The 11,271-nt window shown below is 39.2% G+C and overlaps 1 protein-coding gene across 1 annotated transcript; it reads right to left on the reverse strand.

The window, feature by feature from the left end:
- Positions 1-665: 665 nt before the first annotated feature.
- LOC145444066 (uncharacterized) lies at positions 666-11,002 on the reverse strand. The gene is made up of 9 exons (XM_080321977.1): positions 10,327-11,002; positions 9,396-9,659; positions 8,174-8,398; positions 6,799-6,870; positions 6,635-6,712; positions 5,895-5,969; positions 5,436-5,528; positions 2,573-2,678; positions 666-1,344 (listed from the first exon to the last, which is right to left on the reverse strand). The coding sequence occupies exons 1-9, from the start codon at positions 10,361-10,363 to the stop codon at positions 1,029-1,031; spliced, it is 1,266 nt and encodes a 421-aa protein (XP_080178103.1). The 5' UTR covers positions 10,364-11,002; the 3' UTR covers positions 666-1,028.
- Between the last annotated feature and the right edge of the window lie 269 nt (positions 11,003-11,271).

Genomic DNA, 11,271 nt, shown 5'->3' on the forward strand with positions numbered 1-11,271 from the left:
CCTCAGGTTACAAACCCCTGGACTATGATATCTAGCTTGCACTAGTCTCTTTCAAGTTTTTTCATCGTCCATGCTGTTAAATCACCAATTATTGTGAAACGAACCTCGAGAGGTCGGGCCATACGCAAGCTGAATATTGTTCAAACCGGTTGATCAGTAAAACTGGTGTCCGAGTCTTCGCCGCTTGGCGCTTATAGCCATATCGGGATAGCATGGACGTGTTGTGCAACACGTAGAAAGCCTTACAAGACTACATCTGCACCTTCACTGCCCAGATGCATATGCTAATCATACACTCATGATATGGATACGCACATATCGTGTCTAAGTATATCATGAGTCGGTGTATAATATATATACCGTAGAAACATCAAGGACAAAATATATAACAGCATATTCCTAATTCATTTAATATGCTTGCCTTTTCTTTACATGTTGGGCCCATGTGTGTGTCTGATTCTAAAGACCACTCTAAGTCGTTTCAACACCTTCTTATTTTTTCATTGTATCGCAATCTTGAGTTGTTTGTAAAAGGATATAATTACCATCAATACAACTCAACAGTTTACCATATAAGAATTTTGAACTCTCTTAGTAATCTGCATCTAGTTTCATAGATGCTTAGCCTTCATAGACTGACGTCACTACAACAGCATACAAGAAAATCGTTTTGATCGTTGATTTATAGCAAAAAATAGATCCAAAAGTGCAATAACGACGATTTTATAGCCACGCCGCGTGAGGCGGTTATCGGAAGCCGCACGCCTATAAAAGTATACAAAAGCCACTAGAGCGTAGCAACAGTTCAATTGCCTTTTCAGCGATTTAATTGTAGTAGCACCAATACTTGACACCTTTTCCAATGCCGGGTGTAATATGCTGTCAGGTCTTGTGAATGCTTAACAGCGATGCAAGTTCGAATAACCTGCGTCAAGGCCGCGAGATCGTGTTTATACGTTTCGCAAGATGGCGCTATGATAGCGTAGCATTTTATCGTTAACGCGAATGAGTACACGCCTCGCAATATTCTATCTTTCCAAGGAAGAATAGGCAGGGTTTTGACATCCGTCCTCGCTCGCAACGCTGTATCTAAAATGTTCGAGATGATTGTATTGGAAATTGGTTGAGTTGTTTTCGCCGATAAGATTCGATGAAATGGACGGGATGCCGTCGCATGGCTTTGAGCATGGATGAGGCGTCGTGGGTTGTGCTTCGTAAAAACGTTCTTTGTCCACATCGATCATGTAGTCGCCCCCTTTTTTGACGCTGTTGTTGTTGTTGGTGGGCGCCGATATGCGTTCGGAAGTACATTTGCCTTTCTCGAGGCATGCTTTGATGCGTCGCCTGAAAGGAACAAGATTCTTCGGATTAGTCGATACGTACACTCGAGCAGTCAATGATGGCGGAGCACAATGACTGGAGTACTCGGAGATGAATCGAGTGTTATAATGATTCGAGTCGAAAAGTGAGAGAGGACTATTTCGAGTACTGAAATTACACGCTCTTTGCCACTAACAGGTAATTTTTTAACATAAAGTTTCGATACCATTTTCCACTGTTGAAGGCTGTAAACCTCGATTGGTCGTATCGTAGCATACGTAACATGTAGTACAAAGCTGCACACGTTACTAGAAATTTTATATATGTTGAAGTCGTAATCGACATAGTATTGTCACAAAGTGCACCGAAATAGGTATGGTAGAAAAAAATACCAAATTATCGTTCCTGTGGTGTAGAACTGGCATTCTATTTTTTGTGGCCGAATGAAAGGTATATATTCAAACTTTACACCACTTTCATACTGTTTTAACGTCATAATGAGTGATGTTCGACCTGACCCCTACGTCTAATACTCGATTCCTAAATAAGTATTCGAGCCACACTCACTACAACGTCACAGTAGAATGAATGACTGAAAAGCTTAAATATGAAGCGTTTATTCGACAACAGACAACAAATTAATGAATACTAGTAACCCTATGGCCTATACCTACATTAAAACGATAAATTGTTATTTATCGACCCGAGCAATTCCATAACGTTTTCATGACAATGTTGCATGTCAATCACTTTTCAACATAGTAATAATATTACTTCCGCCAACGTAAGCAGCGTGGCGCTACAAGTTTTGGAGGTAGGGATACTTGCACGGCTCACACAGCTATAAGAGGGTATCGGAACCATATAGTTCTGGTCGATAACATAACTTTTACTTGTAAAATCATCCTTCGCTACTCGACTGAAATCGTTAAAATTCATACGGGATTGGGAATCGAATATTTATGTCCAGCCCTAAAACGTTTTGGTGTATAATCGTATTGGCTGGATTCCTGAACATTTCTATGGCACATATGAGCTTGTCATTGGAAATTAGGCTAGACGTTGTAAAACTGTTAGAACCGCAAATACTGGGCGGGATATTTTAAACCGATCCTATTTCCCAAATGGACTCTTTCAATACATACGACTGACATCAACGAAAATATGGTGAATGGCGTAAATGTCCGTATAAATACAGTAACCATATGATTAGGACTTTAAACGTATTATAGTACTTTGTAAAAGAACTCACCGGAATATAAATGTCAACACTAATAACGCGAAGATCAAGCATAAAGCTATGAAAATTCCGATCAGAGTGGAATTCGTGGTTTTTGTTACTTCCTCTGGATTGTCATCTAAAAAATGATACGAGAATGCGTAAACGTAGGAAGGACAAATGATTACGTCACAGGTATGAGCTCTTGCCAATTCCACATTCATCCGAACAAACCTCAAAACAGAACAACCTGAGATATCACGTTCGTCTTTATATAGTCGCGAACTTTGTGAAGTCGCACCATTTGGTTACGCTGCAGACGACTACGTGAACGAATATGCAAATTGCATGCGCGTAAAGTTCGTGCTGGTCAGCCAGTGCATTTGTAATCAATCACCGACTGGCGGTCGCTCATGTGGAAGTGTATTCTCATGTAATGTGATTTATTTTGCCATATTATGCCATGACTTATGCGTAACCTATTCAACTTCCGCTTGCTGCTAGTCGCAAACTTTGAATCCAACCGCAACACGCGTATTCTGAATTGTGCCTGTCTTTTCGATACAGGGTTTACATTTTATAACCCTTGAAGAACATATAAAAGTCTGGATTCAGGTCATATCTGGGTGAAGCAACCAAAGTTATGATCAGGCCTGGATAAAGATTTGCCTGCCGTAGAAATGTAATTCATGTCTTGAATAAAACTCAATCTAGGGCTAGCATCAAACTTGGAGAGCGCGAAATTAGGGCATCTTGATCGTGTTCGTTGACACTTGATAGTGAGCGAGGTAGCGGTCTCCTCCTGGACATAAGCACTGTCGCTTAAATAGCAGTGAAATTAATTTTGAGTTGCAACATCCATCAATACACGGTGTGAGCAGATATTTGAATTTAAAACTATATATATTCATTAACCCCTGTAAGGGTGGCGAGATAACGCTTCTCCTCACCACTTGATCAGCATAAACGGTGTCTTAGAAAAGTCTAAAAGTGGGCCGTGGTACAAACTGGTAAATACGAAATCATAAATCAGTCGGTAAATACGGAATCAAAAGTAAAGTATATTGGCCTGGTGTGAAATGACCAATGTAGTCGAAGCATCATGATTATCATAGACGACAACAACAACAACAACAAGAACCACTGTATTGTGTCCCAATCTGTGGTCTAGTCTAGACCACTTCGACAAATATAGGCCATACAACAGCGTAATGTATGAGACATAACGTACCAAACCACAGGACAATATATATTCATATGGAAATGAACCCGAATATTTTCCGGTGCCACCCGTCAGGGGTAATCGCCAGTAACTATAGTGTATTGAAGAGAACATTGTACATCAACAATCATACAATCTTCTTCCCAATTCTCTACTAGTTGCTGACGAGTATCAGCCAAAAGTATTCGGATTTATTTTATTAATAATATTGTTTTCAATTTTAAGAAGTTCAAAGAATGTGTTAAAACAACAGCCGTAAAGTATAAAGTTGCTCACCCATGACTGCGTAAGTGCGTACATACAAAATCCTATCGCTACTAAGTACGATGAAATATTTTCGTAGTATGAGCAAGCAGAGTATTATAGTGACCATGTGGCCTGTACACTATACACTAAACAATGTAAGTCGTTACTGGTGAGTAACTCTGGCCGTATTCATCTAATACTAATACCACGAAAGATGAACTCGTCTTGACGGGTTAAATACCGAAGATACACGCAGACATTGGTATTCAAATCTGATCAAAAACTTTCGACATTCGAACCGAGCGGCTGAGTAAGTTATGAAATCATAGCGTTGCACCTGCGCAACATGACAAGTAGGCTTAAGTTTCATCAAACTACGTTAAGGGTTCGCTTCGAATGGATACAATTTGACTTCCTTTTGTATGGTGGTATAATGAATAAGCTTGACACCACTTTCGTTCCAGAGTACATCAAATGTCAATACAACGTTTTATCGCACTTATATGAAACAAAAAATACGCAGTTCCGAAACTTAAAAGTGCCTAGATTCCATCTAAAGCGTGGGTTAGAAGGCACTTCTTCAATCGTATCTTCGCGATAATCTCAGGATGTTGAGCAATGACGCATTCACTGAACTATCTGCGGGAAATACGCCCAAGGCGGGCTTACACGCGTCGCTGTGGAAAAGATCATTTATTGTTTATGCAGGTATGTTGTGATGAAGATATACTAAACATTGACCTCATTTTCACGAAGTTCTCCAGTAAAGCCGTGAATTTCAAAGACTCCTTAATCTGCCTGATTACTGCCTTCCGGTGATTTTAGCCGCATGGCACATCTTCGTGATGTGTTCGCCATTGTTCGCTCGCAACCAAGTTGGATTAATCATAGAAAGTGTTTTACGACTAATGATATAACACTCTAAAGACAGGTGTGTAAGTCGTGTGTCCACAATTCAACTCCTGTGTGAGACAAAGCAGTTATTATGCGGTCGTCGGACTGTAATGTACAGCGTATGTCAATCCGTATTTCCAACCTCCAAAGACACTTCGGTACGTGTATGTATCGGATTTCAAGTGACGTAGACCCCATATTTAGTAGTGTGGACTGGACATGCACAAACTATTGGAGTTTGAAAACTAGCAACTAGAACTAGAACTAATCACTTTTCAAAATCGCAACTAGAAACAGAGCTAAAACTACTCAAAACGCCACCATTCAGTTGACTGCCAACTTATACAAATATGTCGTACTGACTTTCAAGATAATTAGTTTTCGGATTCATCGTGACAAACCCCGACTGTTAATAAATTTGAAAGGTCAATATCTCATCTATAAATAGAATGTATGGATCGAAAATGTAAGTCTATCTTCATCGTATTGGATTGCACGGATAATTATGCGAAGAACAAATCAGTTTTCACCCACCTATTGGAGCAGCTTGCAAAGTGCTTGTGCTTTTAACGAGTGTTGATGTTGACCGCAATGGTATGGACGAAGTTCTTGTAGTAGAATAAGTATCTGCAATACATCTGATGTTTGTAAATCCAATACACGTCGAAGGATTTAAACATATAGCCCTATGCGGCCAATTTTGATTTATACTGCCAAATTATCTGGTACAGGAACTTCACAGCCAATATACACGTGGCAGTGTGTAGGACAATTCCAGTGTTCGAATTCAGCCAGTATCTACCGGTTCTATAGGACCGTCTCATGACATGTTATAAGATCAGCAAACCGGTTGGCACTAAATGCGGCTGTCAATCACTTTCTGTAACAGAACCGACTGGCAAATGTGATTTTAGTGGCAGAATCGACTGTCAAAATTTTTTCATCCCATCACTGAATGGCTCCGATTTATACTACGATATAGAAAACATTTACCCTTGCGCTTTGTTTGCAGTGTGCTTGTGGATCTTCTGCTAATGGTGGCAGTGGTCGTAGCTGTTTGATTCATATCTGTGTGAAATGAATTCTTTTAGGAAACAGTCAAAGATCTTTCTAGATGGCGGTAAGCTGAACAAGTGAACATTTATTCATCACCTTATTCAGCACATGTCATGAGCCTTCAAGTTTGAGATACCGTCTACCACACAGACTTGGAAAACAAGATAATGCTACATGTCTAATTAGAGCGTAGTGCCGGTAAATTATTCTTGAAATGTTTCTACGCTCTGAGTTTAATTCTACTCTAATTTCTGGTTTTCCTGAAAATGCTACAGGAGAACTGTATCGCGCGAAACGAGCCAAGCTCGATGTCAAACATTTGTCACTTTCATGCGGATGAGAATCAACTCTGTTTTTATAGGAACTGTTGTTGTTGTATTTCTTTCTCATTAGGAATTGACTTCAATTTCCAAGTTTATGCATATTCTGTAAATCTAATTCTAGTCTAGTCTGAAAAAAATTGTGTAGCCATAATCCTAATATTCTTCGGAAGAGCTCAAAATTTTCCAGTTGGCCAACTCTCTGCTGTCACATGACTTGCATTAGCGATATTTGATTGCCTGACATCCGTCAAAGCTGGGAAACGCCGTACCAGTCAGCGGGCATGCTTCCAACTGGCGTCGAGAAGGACTTCATTTTGCAGTTTAATAACCAATAGATTATAAAATCGCACTCACCTTTTGGAAGAGCTTGTGTAGTCAAACGTTGAATTATAATTGCAGCATTTGAGGCTGTGTCGTTTTGCTGCTTTACATCTGTTGAATATAACGCACGGCTTTTACTTCGAAAGGGTTGGCCTATACGCACACAAACACTTTCGAGACGCTTATTCCGGTCTTACCTTCCACGAATGGAGTTGGCGTTGTTGGGATTGTTGCCGTCGATTTGGGAGTCATGGGAGTGAAGACAGATGCTGAAAAGATGCTATATCATTGAAAATGGCAATAGTACAATGAGGTAATGTCGCGGGCTAAAGTGATGTCAGGCCTAGCGTCCACCGGTCTGGTATTTTTCAACGAATGTGCCTCAAACGTTTGTGGCTTACATAGTTCGATTGCATACATACAATTCTCTGAATGCCGGAGTAAGCTCTTTACAGAGCTATCGCAAATATATTTTCCAAATACACCACAATTCGCCCCAATTAAATTGTTATATTAATGCCAATTTTTGCGGGCCTCTATGTTGATTCTTATGTAGAAACACTATCGTCTGCGCGACTACTATAGCTTGCGTTACATTAATATATATGTAAAGTTATATTTATATGCATTAAGTAAGGCAGGACTGGCGACGTGTAACCCGAATTCTTTTTTATTGCAGTAGTAGTATTCAGAATTTCATCAAATGTTAATAAGCTGTACCGCGAAATGACTTAACCTTAAACTTCAGTGGTGATTTAGAAGTAACAACTTGAAGTGGAGAGCTGTTTTCATTGCTAACGCCATCGGGTAGCTGTACGAATAACAACAGTAGCACGTACACAGTGAACAGGCAGAAACCTTTCACCGATTAGTAACGAATCAACCAACCAACCAATTAAATCATGATAAGCGCGCTTTGGATAGTTTTTGTTTGTGATATTCATGGTATGGCGTTTCGTTGGACATTTGCGGTACACATACTCATAGCTCATGAAGGATCGTCTCTCAGAAGAATTCGAAAAATTGAAAATTTGCTTCAAATGAGCCCAGACGAATTAATATTGTATTATGTATTAATATTTAAATGACGAATCATTCTTTTCAAGGTCTCATTTTTCAAGTGGGAGATAAACTCTTCTTGAAAGAATCTCTCATAATTTCTATTAAGTGGAATATAATCTGACTTCAAATAAATGTGTCAGATCGGTGGGCTTTGTAGCGTTTCATCTTGTGACTAACTGTTTGGTCGCAAGTTCCAGCTCATTAAAACTCGACCACTCTGATGCTATACAGAGTACAGATCTCCTCTATATTATGAAATAAATAGCCTTTTTGACAAATTAGTATGCATGTTTCGATACGAAAGAAATATAAGATACTGGACAGTGCTCTTCAAGTGCATATACATATTGTTATTCTGTTTTTTTGGAGCTTCTGTTGATGTCTTGGACTATGTATTTATTCTACCTCATTTTCCTTGTTTGGTTGTTGACAACAATCTTTATCCATCTTACTCTATCTATACAGCATCGCCTTGACATCATCAAACGCAAAAAGCAAATCATAACTCACGTGGTGACTGGAAGTTGTTACAGTCGATGAAAGTGTAGTTTAGCTGGAAGCCTCTCATCTTGAACGATTTTTCAGTGTGGAACGACACCATGAACGGCCACCTGTCGTGAATCATGGAGTGACAGTGCGGAAAGTGTTCCCGAATGATATGATGACATCCGAAATCTGTTACTGTGTTGAGCATGAACGCCAGACAGACGGGCCCTTCCTTGTCGCATCCTTTCACTGAAAGGAAGGCACAAATGTTCGAGATTGATCATCTTAAAATAACATCAAAATTGCATCCCTATCTTTTGACAAAGTCTCTGGAGAAACTGCCAACTATTGTTTAATATGCTGTAACATTGCACATTCCATATTCAATGCAGCCTGAGATTTATGAGCTGCCATTTTAAAATCACACCACTGTGAAATGACGGGGTCTCTATATTAATTACCAAAGAATTGTTATTTTTATGTTTATTATATTTCTGGAGAGTATGCACCATGTCTCTGATCATTGATCATTGATCATGGTTATACCCGACCCGTAAATCCAAGTTACCAGCATATATTATTATCAATATTTAGTAACTACATCTTTACAATGAAGACATCAGCCTTCATTTTGCAGCCGATCCTAACTCTGAACTTAATTGCGGTTATAAATGCAAGCATTAATTGAATTAAAATGTTTTTTTTTATACCGTGGTGTAAGTCTGATGTAGGTTCTGGTTTCGTGTACCACCCGTGTAAATGCAGACATTTTTTCTATGAATGTAGTTCGATGGAATTGAATGATGGGAATTTCTTGCAACAACTCTCCTAGACGTGGCACACAAACTCCACTATCATGAGAGATATCCAACAGATTCCGGGCAACGTCTGATTCCGCATGATCCAAAAGATCACGTCATTGGGCACTATGCTGTGCATATTCTTAGGAAGGCCTAAAATCACACTTGTGCACGTGAATCGGAGCATAATTTCTGTCATTTAGATTCTTCATTTTAAATCATCTCTACCTCTGCTCTGCAACCCTTGCCAATTCTTTATCTACCGCAATTCTGTAGTCTGACTTATATTCATGTATTGCATAGGAATAACAATTTGACTGTATTACTGAGATTTCAAAAATTTACTCCAATCTCGTCATTTTCCTTTGGGGACAGGTTGCTCCCAGGATTATGTGTATATTTACCAGTCTTACTGTGAATAAAGAATATAATATTAAGACACTGACCGTTGCCTAACATGACATAGTCGTCAACTCCATAGCAAGACGATCCGTCGGCTGGATCCGCTACGTGTGTCTCAAGTTGTACGTTCAATAAAATGAGTTCTGATCCTCGGATATTCTGTGGTGGGTTGAGCGTCCATTCACAATTTTCGTAAGCGCTGTACTGGTCTGGATATCCGGGTGACTGGATCATACCGTATCGCTGGTAACTTGTGTAGGGCGACCCTCTATCCGAGCATTGACATTGGACGTGTTGACGAAAGAAACCTGCATCACGAAACGAGTGGATTATGTATGTGTATTCACATATTACTACAATAGACCAAAGCTACACAACTAGCGGACTGCGGTCCGAATGTGGAACATTTCAGTGTTGAATCTGTATATTATCTGTCTCAGCATTTACATTTTTGACAAGCCGAATCCATTACCATTGATTTTCAAAATTATCCGTACGAACTACGAATTCCCACTATATGTTTGGGTGTACTTACTGCTGCGAGTCAGCGTTTTCAGAATGATCTCTATAAGGAATAGATCTCACATCTGTTTGGCCATAAGTGAAAACATTACCACTGCCTTGATCTCGCTCTCATCACTTCATAACCAAGATTTCAAGAACTAGCAAGAAATAATTTTCCCACAGGCTGTAGCTAACAGAACAACAAATACATTTTGCTCAATGCCTTTGCTAATGCCGCGTTAATGAATTTTGAATCTAGTTATCACGTATTGCCTTTGTACGACTGTAAATTATTGCATGATTGTGTAACGGACCTGAGCAAATTTTAAACCATTGTAACAGAACATTGGGTGGCAGTAGTTGAGGAGCCATTTAACCGACTGTAATGGAGTAGTGGGGAAGTATTTTCATGAAATCAACGCGAATTTGTTATACTTCAAAATTTCATATCGCGCAAAATAAGTCACTTACTAGTGATAACGACTGATATCGTTAAAAAACTTTTCATCGTTGGCTATCGTCAATAAACGTAACCTAAAGTATGTAACGTACGCTATGCTGAAATAGATAGCAAGTATTGCATATATAAGAGTTTAAAAAGTTGAGGACATGACGATTCACTATTTTCTCCGCTATGTTGATATTATATAATATACCTTGGGCAATCTGAGAAAAAATTGTGCTCAACTGTCAAATCTCGAAATCATACTCTAACGTTTAAACCACACCATCTCCCAATGATGATACTAGCTAAGCCACATCTTAGAACCAAATACAGTATCTTCTGGTTGTCATCCGGCGACTCGGCTAACGTTGATACGTCTAGATCTAGCAAAACTCAACGGTGGAACACCTCAGCATGTTATTATTTAACCTCATTGCTTTGTGCGATACTAACGATGGAATAGCGTAAACCATTCATTTTAGTGATGTATCTAACATACTACATGGAACGTAATGCTTTTGGCGAACGAACAGGCAGAACCGAAAAAAAACTTATTGAATCTCAGATGTCTTAGATTTGTCGCGAGCTAAATATCGACTTAGAACAGGCGTCATCCATTTTACAGGTTATCTCTTGACTGTTTAGGCTCTCCTTTAAAACCCCATAATTATTCTTTCATTTACTCTTCCTTAAAAACAAAAACACTTTCAGATATACAAACCACTGGCCTGCCCTTGCGCAGATGAGATACATTTACACTACCAGCTTTATCACATTCAATTGATGGAAATGATGCATCTAGGCATTGACAGTCACACTATTTAATTCATAACTTTAAACACTTTGCTAATATCTGCATAAGTAAATAATTTTCACATTTATCACTAGTTTCCCTGCCAGATGCACTGCTATACGTGAGACGGTTCGAAAAGGTATGCCTATATTAACATATCGCATATACGACGATCATT

This window comes from Botryllus schlosseri, chromosome 8, assembly GCF_051294905.1.
Source record: "Botryllus schlosseri isolate E-star chromosome 8, Bs_hap1, whole genome shotgun sequence".
Taxonomy (NCBI): Eukaryota; Metazoa; Chordata; class Ascidiacea; order Stolidobranchia; family Styelidae; genus Botryllus; species Botryllus schlosseri.

Excerpts from the sequence above, each read along its gene's own strand:
- LOC145444066 (XM_080321977.1), bottom strand. The coding sequence starts at position 10,363 with ATGAAAAGTTTTTTAACGATATCAGTCGTTATCACTA. Across the intron at positions 5,970-6,634 it reads TACACAAGCTCTTCCAAAAG|ATATGAATCAAACAGCTACG; the intron begins GTGAGTGCGATT and ends CATTTCACACAG. Across the intron at positions 2,679-5,435 it reads TTTGCAAGCTGCTCCAATAG|ATGACAATCCAGAGGAAGTA; the intron begins GTGGGTGAAAAC and ends ATCATTTTTTAG.